Source organism: Mytilus edulis, chromosome 6 (genome assembly GCF_963676685.1).
Source record: "Mytilus edulis chromosome 6, xbMytEdul2.2, whole genome shotgun sequence".
Lineage (NCBI taxonomy): Eukaryota > Metazoa > Mollusca > Bivalvia > Mytilida > Mytilidae > Mytilus > Mytilus edulis.
In genome coordinates this window covers 92,256,205-92,279,577 of record NC_092349.1, presented here as the reverse complement: position 1 = coordinate 92,279,577, position 23,373 = coordinate 92,256,205, and the positions used below count along the sequence as shown (strand labels likewise).

Below are 23,373 nucleotides of genomic sequence, written 5' to 3'. Positions count from 1 at the left end.
CGGTTTAAATGATATAAGTGTCATAAACTAACTCGCGCGAATAGTGTACAAAATTTGGTATCTATGATGATCTTATGACAGAATTAGGAGTAATGCATCCCTTTTCCTAACTAGTTTGATTATTTCATGTAGTCATAAACTAAAAAAAAGTTTCTAAATATATGAACCAAAATTTAAATGAAAAAAACTTTCATCATATTTATATAAACATTACCTTAGTTCATCTATAAATTTAAAGTTTATACAGGGTCATTGAACTCTTCCACATACAGTTAATAATGGCATGATATACTTGATAAGAAGTGCATGTGTATTTAGGTCATGTTTATAAACAAACTCCATGTGACTATCTACTAACCTGGTGATTTAGTGAACTACGCATTTGTTTACATATTATGTTATGTTATTAAAATCACGTGATTTCCAAGTTGAAAAGTGTTTTGTTATAAATTTAAATGTTGATTGACAAGAATTTCTTTAGAGTTTATGTAAATTTAGGTAGCTGATTTTAATAAACCTTTTAATGATAGAACATACAATGATAATTTAAAAAAATAAATCAAAAAATTTGTAAGGGTTCCGCGGAACCCAGTGTCTCGCCTATTTTTGCTGTAAATCGCAGGCTCAACAACAATTAGAAAATCAATAAAAATCAATCCTCTTGTTACTATTTTATGATTGTACAGTAAGAAAATCCATTTAAAAGTAAATTACAGAAAAAACAGATTAATATTTTTACAAACTTTACTTCTGGATACAATCTTATGACATAAATAAGCTTCTGTCCTAGTTTGGTACAAACCCAGGATAGTTTAAAAAAGTTATTAAAATTTTAAAAACTTTAACCACAGAGTGAATGTAATGGTTCCCCGCAGAAAAACTAAGTCCATTTAAAAGTAAAATATGGAAAAAATGGATTTATTTATTTTCAAAATTTACTTCTGGATACTATCTTATGATCATAAACAAGCTTCTGTCAAAGTTTGGTACAAACCCAGGATATTTTAAGAAAGTTATTAAAATTCTAAAAACTTTAACCACAGAGTGAATGTAATGTTTCCCTGCAGAAAAATCTAAGTCCATTTATAAGTAAAATACGGAAAAAATGAAATTCTATTTTTACAAAATTTACTTCTGAATATTATCTTATGATCATAAACAAGCTTCTGTCCAAGTTTGGTACAAACCCAGGATAGTTGGAGAAAGTTATTAAAATTCTAAAAACTTTAACCACAGAATGAACGTTTTGTTTCCCCGCAGAAAAAACTAAGTCCATTTATAGTAAAATACGGAAAAAAAGGAATTTTATTTTTACAAAATTTACTTCTGGATACTATCTTATGATCATAAACAAGCTTCTGTCAAAGTTTGGTAGAATTTCAGTACAGTTTAAGAAAGTTATTAAAATTTCAAAAACTTTAACCACAGAGTGAATATTTTTTGACGCCGCCGACGACGCCGACGCCGACGGAATGTAGGATCGCTTAGTCTCGCTTTTTCGACTAAAGTCGAAGGCTCGACAAAAAGTCATAAAGATGTGGTGAAATCACAAAGTACCAAACAACTCAAAGACAAAAAGGCATCATTTGGTATATGTATTTGGATGAATTTTGATATTGTTATCAACAAAATACTAATTAATCAATCAGGATGCCTAATAGGATCACTAATAACTATACAACTGTTCGGTTTTGAAGTCAGGTTATCAAGTCACGTACGTAATTTGTTGAAGGGGGCATCAGCTACGATTTACAATAAAAGGTACGAATCTTTTTGATCCAAGTATTAATAAAATCCATTATAAGAACTTAGTTTGGCACCAAATTGCCAAACAAAGATGCATGAAAAACGTCAATTGTTCAACAATACAAATGAAGACAAATAAATAAAGGCAACAGTAGTATACCGCTGTTCAAAATTCATTAATCGATAGAGAAAACCCAAAACCAGGTTACAAACTAAAAGTGAGGGAAAAATATCAAATATAAGAGAACTACGACATAAAAGAGACACAAAACCGAAATGTAACACACACAGAAACGAACTATAATGTAACAATGGCAATTTTCCTGACTTGGTACAGGGCATTTTATGGAAAAATGCTTGGTTGAACCTGGTTGTGTGGCATTCCAAACATCCCGCTTCAACGGCAGTGTTAATTATAACATTAAAATGACAACATTACAATAAATAAACAGATAAATGGGTGAAAATATAGGACAGAGAAACAAACGAGTAATAGCCATCAAAAGGTAACAGGTTAAAAAATATTTGTTATACGCCAGACGCGCTACGTCCACACACATCTATGTTCAACTAAACTAACATTATACATGTTACAGTTGGTATGAGAATGGATGAATTTGAAGATTGCAGACAAGGACAAAAGGATCCTGTAAATTCAGAGTTATTGTGAGATTTGTTTATTGTGAGAGGGTTAGCGCTATAGAAACAGGCTTAATCCACCATTTTCTACATTTGAAAATGCCTGTACCAATTTGGGAATATGACAGTTCTTGTCCATTCGTTCTTGATGCGTTTTCTTATTTGATTTTGCAATGTGATTATGGATTTTCCAAATTGATTTCCCTCTAAGTTCAGTATTTTTGTGATTTTACTTTTTATTGCGAATAATGCGACCGGTTGAGGATCGCAAAAAAGGAATTCGTATTCTATAATTATATACATATGTCGGTTAAATATTTTCCAACAATCGCAATAATCAATCTAGCATTTATTTTCATTCTTCAAAGTTGAAAAAATAAAGCCACGCAATAATTTCTGATATTACAATAGACTGCAACGAGGCCTTCTATTCTTCACTAACAACCTTAAATCTGTTCGGGTTAGAAGACATGGAATTCAAGTGCAACTAGATTAGATAACGAATACGGAAATATATCTTATGGTCAAGTACAGCACCTACAAAACAACATCTCCATGATATAAAGGTGGTTGACTTTATTTCATCCTGCCTGATATTTAAAATTAGATCTAGAGGCCTTTAAAAATATCTTTAGTTTCCGTTATATGACAAAAAGATGATATAATGATAGTTTATTTACCAAGGTGAACTCACGGAAGACAAATACTAGTAATGAAAGAAAACAGTTTGGCACACAAAGTGCAGAGGGATAGCAGATCAGTGGCGGATCCAGACATTTTCATAAGTGAGGGCCTACTGACTGCCTAAAAGGGGGCCCGCTCTGGTTGTGTTTCAGTAATTCCCTTTTATATGATGTATCTACTGTCAAACCAGTCTCACTTAAGCACAACGCAATAGTCAAGTCCAAGAACATGTAAATTTCAATAATTCATTCATTCATGTAGATAATTGGATCGTCTTTTTTAAATAATTCTAAAAAGTAAGGACACTTGACAAAATATATTATTCGATCAACCAATTCATATTGGTGACCTATGATCATTGTTTAAAGTTTTTAAATGAAACGGCTTTAGAAATATTCAATAGGATACGATATCAATATGTTTGTCAATAAAACATGTTGAATATTACCACAGCGTATAAATAAGATTGGCAATGAGACAAATTCCATCCAAGACCTAACTGCGTTAAATTAGGAGTAATATGTTTGAAACTAATTTAATAACAAAACCTTCAAATGTCCTTTCACAACAACTGAATATGACGAAGATAATGAAATGTTTTAAATTAATAGATAATACAAGGTAATTAAATGATGACGTGGAAAAATATTAACAAAATATTTAGCTAATGTAAATTCAAAAAGGGGGAATCCATAAACCCTGACAAAATCAAAGTTAGACTTTATCAACACGCGGAACGAACATATGAATGACTTTTTATAAATTATATATACTAGTATATTAGGACCTCCTGCTGAAATTGAAAGAACTGCGACTTTATAAAGAGGAAATAAACAGTTTGTAGACGTTATCAAAGACTGGAGTAAAGAAATAATACACAAATCAACTGTAAAAGTATATCTACGGTGGCAGAATGAGAAATATTTTTTAACTTGTTCCCACAACATAGTATTTTGTTCCCACAAGATAATATCTTGTGCCCACAAGAGAGTGTTCTTGTTCCCACAAGATAAAATGTTGTTCCCACAAGATAATATGTTGTTCCCACAAGATAATATGCTGTTCCCACAAGATAATATATTGCACCCACAAGATAATATACCGTACCCACAAGATAATATATTGTTCCAACAAGATAATGTATTGTTCCCACAAGATAATATCTTGTGCCCAAAAGAAAGTCAAGATAACATATTGTACCCACAAGATAATACATTGTTCCCACAAGATAATATATTGTTCAAGAAGTGTTTTATTCATATTATTGTGAGTTATAAAAGGAAACAACAAGGGGCTCTCAAGAGCCTAAATCGCTCACCTGGTAAACAATGCCCTATAAACTAAATTAATATATTAATGTTTGTTGTAAAAGTTTAAACATGGTTATACAACATTCTCATCATCACCATTCAACTAAGGATACCATGTTTATTTTAAAACCCAAATATTGTTGACTCCGAGCAAGTGTAAAAATTGGCCCGAAAATGGCTGCCAAAAACAAATTTTCACCATTACTATTCAACTCAGGATACCATGTTTACCTTTAAACATTTCATTTTCATTTCTTCTATAATTCAGGAAAAAATAGCAAAAAACAGCATTTTGACCCCTATGTTCTATTTTTAGTAATGGCGGACATGTTTATCCACCAATCAAAAATCCAAGCATAAACTTTTTGAAGATACCCTAAGGTACAATCTTAAAAAGTTTCACGAAACTGAACACAATTAACTTTCATCATGCATAACACTTTCAACCTGCCAGAATTTGCCTAAACCTAATGATTTTTGAGATATTTGCGAAAAACTTGTTTGACCCCTATGTTCTATTTATAGTAAGGCAGCCATGTTTTTCGACGGATCAAAAATCGAGGCATATAAACTTTGTGCAGCATACCCTAAGGAATAATCATGCAAAGTTTCATTTAAAAAAAAAAAAAAGTTTCATTCAAATCCATTCAATAGTTTCAGAGAAAAAGATGTTTGAAAATTGTTAAGACGACGACGACATACGCCAAGTGATTGGAAAAAGGTGAGCTAAAAACGGTGTGTAGTCAAAATTAACAAATTAAAAGCTGGCACTGTCAGTTAATGGATGCTCCCTAAACTGCCCAGTTATAAAAAGAAACACTTTTAATTTTTAAGGGTTCAAAATACATTCGTACTATTATGTTTGGGTCATATAAACATGCAAAGTCTGGCTATTTTTTCACCTGTGTAAATGTGGTAAGATTCCTGTGTGAAAACCATCACAACACAAACTTTCCTAACAATGACCTTGAACTTTGATCTATTTATCCCAAATCAACAAGTTTCTTTTCCTTCTTTATATTTTAATCTGAATAATATCATTCCAATCAGAACTAGATATGGACAATGCCAACCCCCCCCCCCCCCCCCCCCCCTTTCCCCTTTCTCCCCTTTCTGCTATGCCGTTCAAAATATAAAGCATACAGAAAAGTTTGTAGTGGGGTACATGATGCCCAATCTTTAGTAACTGTGTAATGTTTTTTATGTGTTGTCTTTTGTGCAATTTGATATCATTTGGGTTCATATGGTTGAAACACTATTTCATTCCCATATTGAGTGAACTATAGATTCAGTGCCATAACTAAAGTTTGGATGATGATTAATTCTACATAGCTCTGGCAAAAAGTAATATCACAAAAATACTGAACTCAGAGGACAAATCTAACGAAAAGAGTACAACTGTCATATTCCTGACTTAGTACAGGCATTTTTTTATGTAGAAAAGGGTGAATTGAACCTGGTTTAATAGCGCTAAACCTCTCACTTGTATGATAGTCGCATCAAGTTCCATTATAATATAACATAATAGGTCAAAATTTTCAAAATAGTGGTATAGCAGTCATTATCGTGTCACAATCTCAAAAACAAAAACAAACAAAAATCTAACAAAGAATCCCATAAAAAGCATGTTTATATTTTAACAGCCACGTACATTGCGGACTTATTTTTGTATTTTATTTATGTACGTTAAATCAACCCATAAAGGATTGAAATATTTTAAGTCCGGTGATTTTTTATAGGTTCTGACTGCATGTAAATTCTAAGTGGTTCATTTGAAGAACAGCAATCAAGAGATTGTCAAATATATGAATTTATCCATCAGCTATTTCAGATATCTATATATATGAAAATACACAACTAACACATGTAACAGTTAAAAATACTTTTATTTCTTTATTTCTTTATTTTTATTTCTGTCCCTGTCAAACAGAATGAATTTAACTGCTTCTTCTACAGCAGCATTTTCAAGATTGATGAAGAGCATTAAATCCTAAAATTATGATATTTATTTAAAAACAGATAGAAAATGTTCTGTACAAACTCATTAATAATGTATATTTGTACCACAACTTCATGAATAAAATGTATTTGAAGCACAACATATAGCTGCCATTAAATGTGCCATAGTGTCGTATTGAAATATTCTCTAACATTATATAATATTTAGAATGAATGAATGATTGTAGATCTGTCTATCCTATGGTGTCAGTATAAAAGCATAAATGATACAATATATTTTTTTCTGATAGTAATAAAATCAAAGTGCAAAATTAATTAACAGTCATCTTGCTGTGACAATTAATGATTTAAACAAAAATGAGAAAATTTCATGTCAAGAAAATTTCAGTGCAATTTGCATTTACTATACAATGTGATGAACTTTAAATGAGCTATGAATAATAAACAATGATGTGTTGTACATTTATGTCCAGTATTGTGTAGTTTGGTTGCTGTCTCATATATATATACCTAAAATTTATGTTTTTAAATTAAATTTCATCTCATATTTCAGTTCTATTTAAATCAATTAATCTTTAAATCAAAGTTGAATTTATAAAACTATTAACTGAAAAAAATTCACATCAAATATAAGGATTTTCATCTAGGTCCTTTTTATGTTATTGTAGATCATATTAAAAGACCTTTCACAAACACAATAAAAGTTTAAAAATGCTTTTAAGGTATTTACATATTTTTAGCATGAATAAAAAGTGAAATTCATGAAGATGTAAAATTGAGAAAGGAAATGGTGAATATGTCAAAGCGACAACCACCCGACCATAGAGCAAACAACAGCCGAAGGCAACCAATGGGTCTTCAATGTAGCGAGAATTCCCGCACCCGTAGGTGTCCTTCAGCTGGCCCCTAAAATATGCATAATAGTACAGTGATAATGGACGTTAATAATGGATAATGTGATAATGGATGTGTTTTCATCAAACTAAAATTTAAACATAAGCGTACTTTTACCTAGTGTGGGTACTATGGTTAAGGACCTATCTATCTGCACAAAAATGAAGGTTCTTCTAATATTTTCTTAAATTTTACTCTCAATCACTGTCTACTTTCTTTTTTCCAGTTATCAAATATAACTGCTTTTATGCATTGAACAACAAAGCCGTGACATATTCAAAGAAATAGGAACATAAAAAATTATCTTTTCAAGAAAATTAGAGATGTTCTGTGACCTGAAATGAGACAACTATCATTTAAATACAAGGGCTGCTCTCTTTTTTACCTTCACATTTTTTTCTGTAAAATTTTCACTCATCTATGCATCCAGTTTTTACAAGGATAAATCTATCAAAATAAAAAAGTTTCTCTGAATTTGCCAATTGGTGTTAAATGAGTAGAGAAAAGTTAGATACCCCTATAACTGTGTATCCATCATCTTTTTTTCCGTTTGATATTACTCCTAATTTTGTCTATCAATTTGGACATTTTACTATAACTTCCTGTTGAATCAGGCAAGTTTTCAAACGGCATATGGTCCTCTATACCTTGCCCAAAACTTGAAGCAGTGGGCAGCTTTTCCTTACTGACTGTTCTCATATAAATGGGAGTCCCATAGTCTTTTGAGATAGAATTACTCTTTGATAACTCGGATGAGCTGAGATTAATAAATGAGTCGTCCATGTTAACCCCTGGCGTACCAGGAAGTGAATTAGATGGACTTCCTGTCCCTAATTCACCAAACGTCTGTATAGATGTTGTTGATCCTTGACGTGTTAACTGAGCACCTGATAAATCTTGAAGACTTCCCTCCTCTTCCTCCTCCTCTATACTGTCCACCACCTGTAGTTCTATGTCATCCACATTCTCATCTTGACAAAGTTTCTCCTGTATTAACTGGTATTGTTTTTCTAAATCGTCTAATGTAGGTGAAGTTGATCTTCCTGATTTAGCACTGAGTGCTGACAGCTGACGATGAATTGGACTGGGCATATCTGGAGTTGGAGGAGGTGTTCCTAATGGTAAAGGAGGCTTACCAGGAGGTGTAGCCATAGGTAAAGGAGGTTGGCCTGATAATGGGGTATGTCCTCTCCTACGTAGGATTTCCTCAGGTGTGGGTGGAGGTGTTCCCATTGGTAGAGGAGGTTTTCCTGGAGGTGTGTCACATGGTAATGGAGGATTACCAGGTAGAGGAACACGTCTTTTATGTCTTCCTTCTGTTGCAACCGGGGAGCTACTGTACGGAGATAAAAATTCACCATTTCTGTCAGCATGAGTCTCATCATCTGTAAAGGAAACAGAAATCATAGTATATGAAGAAATATCAGAAAATATGTTTTCGATTTTTTTCTACAAATTCAAGTGTTTTAAACAAAGCATATACATACTTTTTTACAAATAAAAAAGTTCAACAAGATTACTACAGATAAGCAAAAACTCTGACATACTGGAAGTTTACATATGACTTATATTTAACAGGGGAGAACCTCTGTGTAACAAATTGATCAGTGCTGAATATCAAATTTTTCTGAGATATTTTTGGACATAAATTCTCCAATTAGAAATTAAGATGTAAGAGTGCTTACAGTGTTCTTTTCCCTTTGATTTACATTTCAAAGAGGCATAACTCTCAAAAAATATTTGAATAATGCTGCCTTTCAAGCTTATCTCATATTTTGCTGATGTTAACCTTGAAAATAAATCTCATCAATCTCCAAAGAGAAAATGAAGGAGTGATAGCACTTTAAAAATGAAAAACAAATATTAGATCTGTGCTTATTTTCGAACTTTAATCAAAATATGACTGGTGTTCTTTAACCGCTGCCATAACTTCAGTCAGAAATATTGTCAAGGCATTAAAAGTGTTTATTTTCAGTACCACTTACACTTCCTAGGAGCATGACGCCACAATCAAATTGAAATTGAGACTGTTAAAGATATTACTCATGTAAAGCATTTGACATTAATTTGAATAAAAAATTGTATCATGTAGTTAATACAAGAGAAATTCCTGCAACAACAATAAAGAATTTTTGACACCACATCAAGTTCATAAAAGTTTTAACCGCATTTACATATATATTCCCCACATCACCATAAGATTTTATCTCCTCTCATCAAGGTAAATTAATCCATTTCAGATTTAAAGGTTTTCAAAGCTTTACGAATGTTATACTGGAATATTCATTTTTATTTGTGGGTTATATATTATTTAGGTATAAATAAACAAATTTACTTGTTGAAGAAAATGAAGTTTTCCTACAGAGCAGTATACAGAATTTGTAACTAGAGGCTCTAAAGAGCCTGTGTCGCTCACCTTGGTCTATGTAAATATTAAACAATGGACACAGATGGATTCATGACAAAATTGTGTTTTGGTGATGGTGATGTGTTTGTAGATCTTACTTTACTAAACATTCTTGCTGCTTACAATTATCTCTAACAGTACTTTCTGTGGAAAATGTTATTGAAAATCTTCAAATTTTAAGAAAAATTGTTAAAAATTGACTATGAAGGGCAATAACTCCTTAGGGGGGTCAATTGACTATTTTGGTCATAGTGACTTATTTTTAGTTCTTACTTTGCTGTACATTATTGCTGTTTACAGTTTATCTCTATCTATAATAATATTCAAGATAACAAAAAAAACAGCAAAATTTCCTCAAAATTACCAATTCAGGGGCAGCAACCTAACAACCGATTATCCGATTCATCTGAAAATTCCAGGACAGATAGATCGTGACCTGATCAACAATTTTATTTCCTGTCAGATTTGCTCTTAATGCTTTGGTTTTTGAGTTATAAGCCAAAAACTGCATTTTACCCCTATGTTCTATTTTTAGCCATGGCGGCCATCTTGGTTGGTTGGCCGGGTCACGCCACACATTTTTTAAACTAGATACCCCAATGATGATTGTGGCCAAGTTTGGTTAAATTTGGCCCAGTAGTTTCAGAGGAGAAGATTTTTGTAAAAGATAACTAAGATTTACGAAAAATGGTTAAAAATGGACTAAAAAGGGCAATAACTCCTAAAGGGGTCAACTGACCATTTCGGTCAAGTTGACTTATTTGTAAATCTTACTTTGATGAACATTATTGCTGTTTGCAGTTTATCTCTATCTATAATAATATTCAAGATAATAACCAAAAACAGCAAAATTTCCTTAAAATTATCAATTCAGGGGCAGCAACCTAACAACCGATTATCCGATTCATCTGAAAATTCCAGGGCAGATAGATCATGACCTGATCAACAATTTTACTTCCTGTCAGATTTGCTCTTAATGCTTTGGTTTTTGAGTTATAACCCAAAAACTGCATTTTACCCCTATGTTCTATTTTTAGCCATGGCGGCCATCTTGGTTGGTTGGCCGGGTCACCGGACACATTTTTCAAACTAGATACCCCAATGATGTTTATGGCCAAGTTTAGTTAAATTTGGCCCAGTAGTTTCAGAGAAGAAGATTTTTCTAAAAGATTACTAAGATTTACGAAAAATGGTTAAAAATTGACTATAAAGGGTAATAACTCCTAAAGGGGTCAACTGACCATTTCGGTCACGTTGACTTATTTGTAAATCTTACTTTGATGAACATTATTGCTGTTTACAGTTTATCTCTATCTATAATAATATTCAAGATAATAACCAAAAACAGCAAAATTTCCTTAAAATTATCAATTCAGGGGCAGCAACCCAACAACGGGTTGTCCAATTCATCTGAAAATTTCAGGGCAGATAGATCTTGACCTGATAAACAATTTTACCCCATGTCAGATTTGCTCTAAATGCTTTGGTTTTTGAGTTATAACCCAAAAACTGCATTTTACCCCTATGTTCTATTTTTAGCCATGGCGGCCATCTTGGTTGGTTGGCCGGGTCACCGGACACATTTTTTAAACTAGATACCCCAATGATGATTGTGGCCAAGTTTGGTTTAATTTGGCCCAGTAGTTTCAGAGGAGAAGATTTTTGTAAAAGATAACGAAGATTTACGAAAAATGGTTAAAAATGGACTAAAAAGGGCAATAACACCTAAAGGGGTCAACTGACCATTTCGGTCAAGTTGACTTATTTGTAAATTTTACTTTGATGAACATTATTGCTGTTTACAGTTTATCTCTATCTATAATAATATTCAAGATAATAACCAAAAACAGCAAAATTTCCTTAAAATTATCAATTCAGGGGCAGCAACCCAACAACGGGTTGTCCGATTCATCTGAAAATTTCAGGGCAGATAGATCTTGACCTGATAAACAATTTTACCCGATGTCAGATTTGCTCTAAATGCTTTGGTTTTTGAGTTATAACCCAAAAACTGCATTTTACCCCTATGTTCTATTTTTAGCCATGGCGGCCATCTTGGTTGGTTTGCCGGGTCACGCCACACATTTTTTAAACTAGATACCCCAATGATGATTGTGGCCAAGTTTGGTTTAATTTGGCCCAGTAGTTTCAGAGGAGAAGATTTTTGTAAAAGATAACTAAGATTTACGAAAAATGGTTAAAATGGACTAAAAAGGGCAATAACTCCTAAAGGGGTCAACTGACCATTTCAGTCAAGTTGACTTATTTGTAAATTTTACTTCGATGAACATTATTGCTGTTTACAGTTTATCTCTAACTATAATAATATTCAAGATAATAACCAAAACCAGCAAAATTTCCTTAAAATTATCAATTCAGGGGCAGCAACCCAACAACGGGTTGTCCGATTCATCTGAAAATTTCAGGGCAGATAGATCTCGACCTGATCAACAATTTTACCCCATGTCAGATTTGCTCTAAATGCTTTGGTTTTTGAGTTATAAGCCAAAAACTGCATTTTACCCCTATGTTCTATTTTTAGCCATGGCGGCCATCTTGGTTGGTTGGCCGGGTCACGCCACACATTTTTTAAACTAGATACCCCAATGATGATTGTGGCCAAGTTTGGTTTAATTTGGCCCAGTAGTTTCAGAGGAGAAGATTTTTGTAAAAGATAACTAAGATTTACGAAAAATGGTTAAAAATGGACTAAAAAGGGCAATAACTCCTAAAGGGGTCAACTGACCATTTCGGTCAAGTTGACTTATTTGTAAATTTTACTTCGATGAACATTATTGCTGTTTACAGTTTATCTCTATCTATAATAATATTCAAGATAATAACCAAAAACAGCAAAATTTCCTTAAAATTATCAATTCAGGGGCAGCAACCCAACAACGGGTTGTCCAATTCATCTGAAAATTTCAGGGCAGATAGATCTTGACCTGATAAACAGTTTTACCCCATGTCAGATTTGCTCTAAATGCTTTGGTTTTTGAGTTATAACCCAAAAACTGCATTTTACCCCTATGTTCTATTTTTAGCCATGGCGGCCATCTTGGTTGGTTGGCCGGGTCACCGGACACATTTTTTAAACTAGATACCCCAATGATGATTGTGGCCAAGTTTGGTTTAATTTGGCCTGGTAGTTTCAGAGGAGAAGATTTTTGTAAAAGTTAACGACGACGGACGACGACGGACGCAGGACGACGACGGACGCAGGACGACGGACGCCGGACGCAAAGTGATGGGAAAAGCTCACTTGGCCCTTCGGGCCAGGTGAGCTAAAAATCGTAAAAATATTGTTTCCACTATTAAAGGAGCCAAAAGAGTACCAACCCAATACCAAGCAACATGGCTACAGTATAAAAAATAATATATTCTAATGGTTTAAAGGGAAACTTCGCAAAAAAATCAAAAATTGATATTATGTTCATTCTGTATAAAAATGCTCAAATTCATAGATATTAAAGTTTTATTCCGCTAGATAAGCGATCACCATCGATTTTAAATTTAGAGTATCAATTCTCTGCGATCCGCCATTTTGTCTTCTTTCTTGATTAATAAAAACGATATGTCTATAAACCACAAAGAAACAAAACTACAGTAACCGATGTAGTCGTAATTGCGTGTCGATATCTTGTCAATCGTACGGTTGTTTTATCCGACTAACTAACTTGATACGAAAAATATTCTTACTTTTTTTAAATTACCATGGTCTGTTGTTTTTAAACTGTTGATATTGGAATTAGGTGAAAAGTCAAAGTTGAAATCATAAATAAGTGTTCCGTAAAAATTGTTTTCGAAAATCTAATTTGTTCATAATTCTTTAAAGTAATAAACAAATATATTTTGATCTTCCCTCATCTGATCACCAGCATGGCTAAAGGTATTACTTCCAAAGGTATTGTGAGGGGTGTGAGGTGACATGTCCAGGTATTCAAGCGATTTCCTGTCGGGCTTGCAAGTTCATGCATCGTTTCACTTCTGCAGGTATTGATCAGTGTACACGGCTGATAACTTATAACTTATAACTTTCCATTTTGAACTATCAGATGAATAATATACAACTCTGTCTTACTTGTCATTACTAAACTCATACGCTTGTTTATAAATAACATTTCTGGTGTAAAGAATATAATTCATAAACATATAAATAATACCCAAAAAATAAGATTTGATGAAATTAAAATCTATTTAAATATTTTTTCCAAGGGTGAATTTGGGAAAATGTAATATATAGTCATTGTCAATAGTGAAGGACAGATTGGAACAGACCAGAAATATTGAATTAAAAAAATGTACGCACTTGCCGACGATTCGTTTATACGACTGGATAGAAAGTTACGGAACTATATCGCAATTTAAAATATATACATGTATACATTGAACATAAGAAAAAAACATATATTTTGAATAAATAGGGGTAAAAGTGTTGTAAATAGACTAGTCCACGTATGCCAACAGTATGTAATCATCGAATGTCGATAGACTATTGTATACCAGAAGAAGAAGAGAACCAATTTGATTTAAATACAGGTCGATGTATAACTTTTGCTTTGGTTCATTGAAGCTGTGGACCTAGTAAAATCACAGATTTATATTTCAATAAGATTGTTCTCGAACAAAGGAAGTAATTCGTCATCACAATTGTTATACATGCCACTGGACGAACACTAATTATCCCCAGGGAATGTGAATATTTTGCTGGGAAACTTTCGAGTATCAAAGTTTCAAATTAATTTCGGGATTTATTTTCTTTCTTGGTATTCAATAACAGAAAAAAGAACAAATTACTTGTTCGCTAAATAGGGGTATTCTTGTCAAATAAAAGACTTTTAGTTATATTTAAAAAATAGGGAAATATGACATTAAATTGGTTCTGTCTTTTTTTTAAACATCGTTAAAAAGATGTGTGTCTAAGGTGAACGCCACAAGAACCCTGTAATACTAGTACGAGAGTATAGCATGTAAACATTCCTTCTCAATAATATGGTTGTATTGGAAATCTTTTCATACAGATTGACAACTCATTGTCCGATATGCATGTAATATTTGCCACATGACGCCCATAGTTCTTTCTACCATCATCATCTTATTCTGTGATATTGCTGTAAACATCGATGGTTCACACCCAAACAAAATGGGAGTAATGGACCTTCAGAGCTTCTCCGTGTTATACACTTGTGAAATATATAGACGAAATTTCTGTATTGAAATGAATCTACATCTCACAAACAGGATTTTCAAATAACGATTGTGAGTAATCACCTTACAAACCAATATAAACGTATGGCAAGATATAACCATGAAGGAATTTAGTTTTTGTCAGACGCAAGAACTCATCACTATATATATCATAAACGTTTACGTATATATATGCATACAGTTTCAAATATTAAGAACAAGCGGTCGATGTCGATAGTCTGTTTTCTAACTGTTCAGAGTTAGACATGTCACTTGTTCATTTTTGGAAGCCTTCATATTCCCCGTCTAACGATGGGAACTCTTTCTGATTGTGTTGACTATAAATGGTTGTATGGTAATTCTGTCGTTTATCTGTACAAGCGGTTGCATTTCCTCTCCCTTCCCAACAAACAAACGAACAAAACGCCACTAGTCTGATTTCTCTGGAGCTCATCCTCAATGGCTCTTATACGTCAGGAAACTTACATGTATACTAATAATGATTGTTTCAAGAACAACGATGTATGGACGAACTATTATAAATTCGTCAATATCAGTTATGCATGACTAAAATATAACTTTTATTACAACTACTGTATTACTTATTTGGATTAATGACGGCTATCATGTTCAACATTGCACAAATATTATCATAGAATTTAAAAAAAAATCCTCAAAAATCCTCAAAAGAAATAATGCCTTAGCTTAAATAATTGATATTCTTTTCACAAAAAGTTCGTGTAAATGATTGTCAAATGAATTTAATTATGTAAGAATAAAATGTTAAAAAGAAACTAAAAAAAAATCATGCATGTTGTATGTTGTATTTTTTTGTCAATTAAAAACTTTAAAATTGCAATAGTTTTATTAGCATTTAAACACAGCCAGATTTGAATACAAGTTAAGAAATTCCGGTAAAGTCAATGATATCAAACAGATGTGCAATGGTATATCAAATTGGGTAATATTGCATTTAGTTTTTATAAAAGATTTAAACTACTATTTTTTGCTTCATATTTGAATCTTTACGCCAATTGCCGCTAAGAAAGTAATAAAAAATTGTTTTCTTTTATTTTTATACACTTTCGGAATTACGAATCTGAATTTTATTTTCAATTAATTTACACAGTTTAATTATTGTATCTTTATTCTCATCGTGTATTAAATCTTAGTGTATTAACATCGTGACAGCATACTCTTTCTAATCCTTTCTGTTTATCCTTTCCAAATAACAACATTTATACCTGTGTACGCTTGAACTCACACCTGCGGCTAAATAGCTACAAGGTAAACGAATTGACCTCAAGCCAGGAAATATACAGTGACCTTTACAAAATAATATACACACTCTGCTCACACATTAGTTGCATTGAAATGATTATCAAAACAATAACGGTAAATAGAACTGAAATATTTTTAGTTCAATATCAGTAAAAATGTTCAATAAATATTTTATGAAAAAAATCTCAACAATAATTAATGAAATTTATTCAAAAACATTTACTAGAGATAATTTTATAGGAGTTTAATTCAATCAATACAAAACGGTATATGCATATTCATTTTCGTTCATTCTTATATTGTGGTTCATAACTTCGACCATTCGTCAGCTGTGCGCTTTTAATTACGTATATTGTCGATAAGCTATAAGAGTTAAACAGATTTTATTTTTTCCCAGAATTCAATAAATCGGGCTAATACGTCACGACCCACTCGAGAATTCAACCAAAAAAGTTACAAATACTTGATTTTCTCCGTTATTAGAAGGAATATAAATTTAAAACTTTGCAAATGTGTTTTTTATGTTAAGATGAACATAATTAGATGATAAGTAAAAAATCGCGGAATTTCCCTTTAAGTATCCATTTACTTAATCACTCTCACCTTCTATTTCCATTTCAGCTTCTTCAACTTTCATCTTCTTTTTTGTAACTTGTTCGTCCTGTTCCAATTTTCTTTTTTTCATCGCATCCTGAAAGTATGAAACAGAAGGTTAGAGTACCAGTGATGATGCCAGGAACACACAAATATAAAAATTTGAAGATGTGGTATGATTAAAATTGAGAATGGAAATGTGGAATGTGTCAAAGAGACAACAACCTGACCACAGAACAGACAACAGCAGAAGGTTCCCAATAGGTCTTCAATTCCGCGAGAAACACCCGACCCTATGATACAACTATCAACCAGAGATCAAATGGAGTTGGTGTTATGATAAGAAATTAGGACCTACAGAAACAATTGTTCTACCAACTCCATGTTTAACACACAGTTGATTGTTTCAATATTATAATACTGCTTACCAAATATGTAGCAAAAATTGTTTTTAAAGGTATTTTTCCTCCTGGGAAATATTGCCCACACCTTTGTATCTAACCTACAGCAAATATAAGTAAAATCTTTAAGTCAATCTTCAATGTGAGTCATTATGATGGCATAAGATGGGATGCATTCAAGCTTCTTATTTTTCATACCTTTTCAAGTTGATTTCAAACATTTTTCTTTAAACTGATAGTTACTGTATTTTTGTGTTTTGGGACCAAAGGTCATTATTAATCTCCTTCACATACTACTTTTCAAACATAATAATAGATTTTTCCAATAATTAAAATAAATACTACCATCATTTCTTGTCTTTGGAATAAAGCTGATTTAAGTTGATGAGGCTGTAATGGAGGGAAGCCTAACTCTGCATGCTCCTAAAGAAAGAAAAAAAGTATATAACTGTGTTCATCATAAAAATAATGATAATGATTATTGCTGCATAATAAAAGTAGAACTATGCAAGATTGTATGGAATTTATAAAAATCAAAGTTCCTTGAGAATGGTGTTATGATGAATAAATTTTCTAATAATTATGAATGGAAGTCAAGAGATATTACTTTATAAAAAAGAGAAACTTAGACAGAAATAGTTTGACCACTGCATAAAAATATATATCACCCCTAATGAATGATAGAGATAATTCCATCACACCGAACAAGAACTAATGTATGGTAAACAGGAAGAAGAAAAGCAACAAATCTTATAACATGTCATCAAACATAGAGACAATTTCAGAAAACTAAAAATAGATCATAAACGAAACTGCAAACATGTCATACAGTATATCCAGATGAACCTTGATACCAAACATCATAGAGCTACAATTAATGTTGCTGAAAAAATGTGATAGAAATTTAATGTAATTGCATTTCAAATTCAGGATTTATGTCTTCTTCACAAAGAAAGTAAAAGAGTAACAATAATGAAGGAATGTGACAATGACTTCCATACTATATTTCAAATATGTTGCTTATCTCCCCTATTTAGTTAATATGTATAGGTTTTTGATATAAGAACCCTGAAGTAAAATCTAAAACACCTGGGAACTCTAGTCACAGATAGCTGAATAAACAATACTCACATCAACCAAGTCTTCAGATAACTCTACAGTAAATCCTGGGTAGTCCATTATTTTGTTGGGATCTATTTGGGCTGTAATATAAATCAAATTTAATCCACAATTCAACCTGGGTAGTCTTTTAATTCTGTTTGATATAACTGGGCTGTTATAAAAAAAAAACTTTCATAATCTTTGATTAAAGCCTTTTCTTTTCTTTCTGGATTTTTGCATTTTTAGTATGTCATTTTAATATTTTGTTAACTTATAAAACAGCTGCTAAACAAAAATTGTTTAGGCAAAAGCAGTTATATATATATATGTTAAGTCTGATGTGAGAAGGTAATGTTTTAAAGTGTTAGTAGTACATAATAATTCTGTAAAATTAGAACGAGTACTGATGCATGATTAAGGTAGTAAGTCTCTTAATACTTCCTGTGCAACACATTTGACAATGTTGACCACTGTACAATATACATGCCCACCAAAAAATATTAACTTCAAGTGTAATTTATTTTTCAATATAAACAAGTGTTTATATTGGAATAATTAGTAATCAAGGGGACATAAATCTTCTTTTTTTTTAACTGAAAAAAATCTGGAATGAACAACATTTCTCTATAATACAACTAAATCTAATGGTAACACTGCATTATTTTATCATGCCAAAAGAATCCCATTATATCATGGTTCTATTGACAAATGTGTTCTTCAGTTAAATTTCTCAGATGACATAGTAAATAACATACATTTATGTTAGTTAAACCTAAAATTCCTTTTAAAAAACAGAACAAATTTAAATTGTCAATTTTAAGTATGACGTTTTAATTGTCTGAATCTTACTTCTAAAAATTATTTCAGAAATGAGGTTTAAAATAACAAAACCAAGAAACCATACAAATCTAATGCAGGATTGGTTTTGAAAGAGGCAATGCCTACAAAATGAGAACACAATATTTCAATATGAAATATGCAGCAAATGAGAAGGGGTAATTGAGACTCATTTTTGGCCCAGTTATGCATTGAGTACATAAGGACAATTTTTTCTTGCTTCTTGAATTTGAAATTAAAACACATCAAAAATCTACAAGATAACAACTATATTAAAACTTGCTATGTATCAACAAAAAAATAAGAAACAAGAAAAATTATTATTGATCAAGGGGACACAACTCTGAAATAATTTGAGATGGAAATTTCAATCTATTAATATGGATGACTGCAGTAAGATAACACATATAAAAATCTCCCCACAACAAACAAAAGTTCTCTAGGCAGTTTTGCAGATTTGAAATGAACATAAATGACCTACAAGCCATGTCCAGATACAAAACTTCTCTTTCTATGGTCCCCACATTGATTTTATTAAAATAGTCCTTACGTTCTTGAACTCTTTCTTCATTGACTTCTCCATCTTCCATACTTTGTCCTGTTATGTCCACTTCTACAATGTATAAGTTATGTATGTCATGTGACTATTCATACCTTAACAAATTACACAAAAACAATATTGTAAGTACATTTGCCTGTTTAACTTTTAGCTATTGTGTTTATCTAGACCAAAAAAATAATTGATAAAAGTTGTTAAAAAATTTAAATGGAGAAAGTTCTGACCAACAAACATTTGTGTGATCAGTTTTTCACAAATTTAGGATCATAAGATACAATGAGAAATTGATTGATGATTGCTTCATGTCTAATTATATTCTAGACAATCACATATTTAAAGCAAGATAAGAACGTACCCTATTTTGTACTAGACCAACAGGTTGTCAGAATTTTATCATGGTAGGTCAAAAGTAAGAGTTTGAAGGAGAACATATGATCCTACAAGCACATTTTGTCTTGCAGACGAGCAGTCCCTTCTCCTTCTCCTATATATTGTATTCTTAGCAGTGAACCATCAAAGACCAGTTTTAATGTTGTGTAACTGGAGAGCATGAATTTCATTACAAAATTGCTTGTCTCCACCGGGACTTGAACCCCGGACCTCTGTGTTACAAGGCAGCGTGTTAACCGACTGAGCTAAAGAAGTACTTCCTTAGCTCAACCGCTTATGGCTGACTAAGTATCTACTAAGTTTTTCTAAGGGAAGCAATCCCGTCACACTTCCTCCACCTCAAGAGTCATTACACTCTATAATGATGATATCTTTATCTTTTTATATTTATATTATAACCTGGCTAGGTATTTTCTTCTAACCGTGGGTTTTTATTGTTGGGCACCAATGTAACTGGAGAGCATGAATTTCATTACAAAATTGCTTGTCTCCACCAGGACTCGAACCGATAGTCTGCCCATTAAATTATAGAAGTGAGCCTCATTTATTTGAATGTTTAAAAAGTACATACAATAGTTGGGTAAGAAGTATCTGCCACTAGTTGTACACATGCAAAATATGCAGTCAACAATTTTTGTTCGTAAGTTTAGTAACTATAAATTAAATATGGGTGTCCTATGTCTAACAGAGTTTGTATAAATGTTAAAAGAATTTCAGAAGTTAGTGCTTGGTTTTATTAATGCAAAAGTGTGACTGGTTGAGTGTTGCAACAATTGCAATGTGACATCTGATGCATAAACCTACATGCAGATAATTTATCTTGCATTTTTAACTAATTCTTCAAACGTCCCAATAATAAATGCATGCAATAATTTCAGACTTAACAATACCTTTTCCATGTTTATCAAACAACATGAGACCAGAGCCTTGTTTCTTTGCTTCCTCTAACCACCCTGGGGGGTAACCCAACAGCCTCATTCTGTACACATACTGAGGTATCTGTTGAGGGGATAGACCTAATGCCTCTCTCAGTTTATCACTGTAAAATAACATATAAACATGTATAGGAACAATAGTTTTTATTCAGAGTTAATACTTGCAATCTATTGAGTTATTTCTGTTATTGAATCAAAACTTATCCAAGATACACCTAACACAAGATTCTTAGTCAACAATTGGTTGGTGAAAAGTACATGAAGTATAATTTGTTCAGCAATTGGCTAACACAGATTACTTATTCACTCTGTCAGACACTGAAAAAAGCAAATAATCATATAAACAAGAAAATTGACAAACCAGCATTTCTGTATTTTTGAAGGACGACCATTGTTGAACTTTAGATGGCAGCTTGTTAAAATGAAATTGATGTATTCTAATATGCAATACTTTCAGGCTTGTTTGACCTGCCAATTTCTATTGACAAGCTGTCAAGGATCATAAGGTTTCTATTTTTAAAATTAGTTTAATTCAAACAATGAATTCATATTGGTTATAAGTCTATTTTTTTTAAGAAAATGGTCTGAATGTAGCAAATCTTGAATCAGGCTACTATTGATACATTTATTTTCATGAGTACCAATTTTCATTGACTGGTGAAAACTTGCATATATGTGGATATTTGATTTTGTTGTTTTGTTTAAGTCCAAGCACATTTTTTTTGAAGCATTTTTAATTTGTTTGACTCTAAAATTTGTAGTTTCCTTGTACAAGAAAATTGGTATCCGACAAAAAATAATAAATCTACATTATCTGGAGCTGTGTTGTCAGTAATTCTTAATTGGAGTCAGCATGGTCAGATGTGGTAGTTATTTTTTGTACTGTCCACTTTTTTTGTTATTTTTTGTACTGTCCACTTTTTTTGTTATCTTTTGTACTGTCCCCTTTTATTGTTCTTTTTTTTACTGTCCACTTTTTTTGTTATCTTTTGTACTGTCCACTTTTTTTGTTATTTTTTGTACTGTCCACTTTTTTTGTTATCTTTTGTACTGTCCACTGTTTTTGTTATCTTTTGTACTGTCCACTTTTTTTGTTATTTTTTGTACTGTCCACTTTTTTTGTTATCTTTTGTACTGTCCCCTTTTATTGTTCTTTTTTTTACTGTCCACTTTTTTTGTTATCTTTTGTACTGTCCACTTATTTTGTTATCTTTTGTACTGTCCACTTTTTTTGTTATTTTTTGTACTGTCCCCATTGTGTTATCTTTTGTACTGTCCACTGTTTTTGTTATCTTTTGTACTGTCCACTTATTTTGTTATTTTTTGTACTGTCCACTTTTTTTGTTATCTTTTGTACTGTCCACTGTTTTTGTTATCTTTTGTACTGTCCACTGTTTTTGTTATCTTTTGTACTGTCCACTTTTTTTGTTATCTTTTGTACTGTCCACTGTTTTTGTTATCTTTTGTACTGTCCACTGTTTTTGTTATCTTTTGTACTGTCCACTTATTTTGTTATTTTTTGTACTGTCCACTTTTTTTGTTATCTTTTGTACTGTCCACTGTTTTTGTTATCTTTTGTACTGTCCACTGTTTTTGTTATCTTTTGTACTGTCCACTTATTTTGTTATCTTTTGTACTGTCCACATTGTGTTATCTTTTGTACTGTCCACTTTTTTTGTTATCTTTTGTAGCCAATCTCTCAAGGTTCATATGAATTCTATATAAGCAATTCCATACAATCATACTGTAATAGTACCTATGATGGTTTACTTTTATAAATTGTGACTTGGATGGAGAGTCGTCTCATTGGCACTCACATCATATCCTCTTATATCTATGTACATATTGATTATAAGTCTATTTATTCAAAGCAAAAGGTTTGAATGTGTTGCATGTTAGATGAGAAGGCTATGTGGACCATGTGTTGTGTCTTTTTATACATGGAGTGGGATGTTGTTAGATGAGTCTGTTGTTCTGTCCATTATTTGCAATATAACCCCTATTATCCTTTGTATTACTTTATAAATACTTTTTGGATTCATTTATTTTTTGTGGGTACTAATTTTCCTGGACAAAGGAAAACTTGTGTTCGTGGATATTTAATTTCATGGTTTTGCCGAGTCTGCCTATAGAAAATTTGTCATTCATTGAACATTTAATTTTGTGGTTTACCTGTACCCATGAAATCAACGAAAAATTGGTATCCAACAAATAATAATGAATCCACAGTACCTGATTTGTCCTGGTTTGAACGTAGCAAATCTTGGATCATCATCTCTGTGATATCTGGATCTGAAAATTAAAATCAACAAAATATAAAACATGTTTAATGAAATTACTGTAAATTCAGAAATTATTGCATGTATTTATTATTGTGATCTTGTCTTTTTAGACTAAAATGTGATTTTAATTTGCAATACCGGTATTCAGAAAAATCTTGTTTTATTCA

At 32.0% G+C, this 23,373-nt stretch overlaps 1 protein-coding gene across 1 annotated transcript in view; it reads right to left on the bottom strand.

Annotated features, from left to right (window-relative positions):
- Positions 1–6,248: 6,248 nt before the first annotated feature.
- Positions 6,249–23,373, bottom strand: part of LOC139528913 (zinc finger CCHC domain-containing protein 8-like) — a 30,198-nt gene continuing 13,073 nt past the window's right edge. Inside the window, exons 9-16 of the mRNA XM_071325152.1 lie at positions 23,157–23,216; positions 20,880–21,028; positions 19,591–19,653; positions 18,234–18,304; positions 17,448–17,525; positions 16,711–16,798; positions 7,307–8,617; positions 6,249–7,107 (exon numbers count right to left, since the gene is read on the bottom strand). Of these exons, the coding sequence (XP_071181253.1) occupies positions 7,767–8,617; positions 16,711–16,798; positions 17,448–17,525; positions 18,234–18,304; positions 19,591–19,653; positions 20,880–21,028; positions 23,157–23,216 (1,360 nt within the window). The 3' untranslated portion in view covers positions 6,249–7,107; positions 7,307–7,766. The remainder of the gene's footprint in view (positions 7,108–7,306; positions 8,618–16,710; positions 16,799–17,447; positions 17,526–18,233; positions 18,305–19,590; positions 19,654–20,879; positions 21,029–23,156; positions 23,217–23,373) is intronic.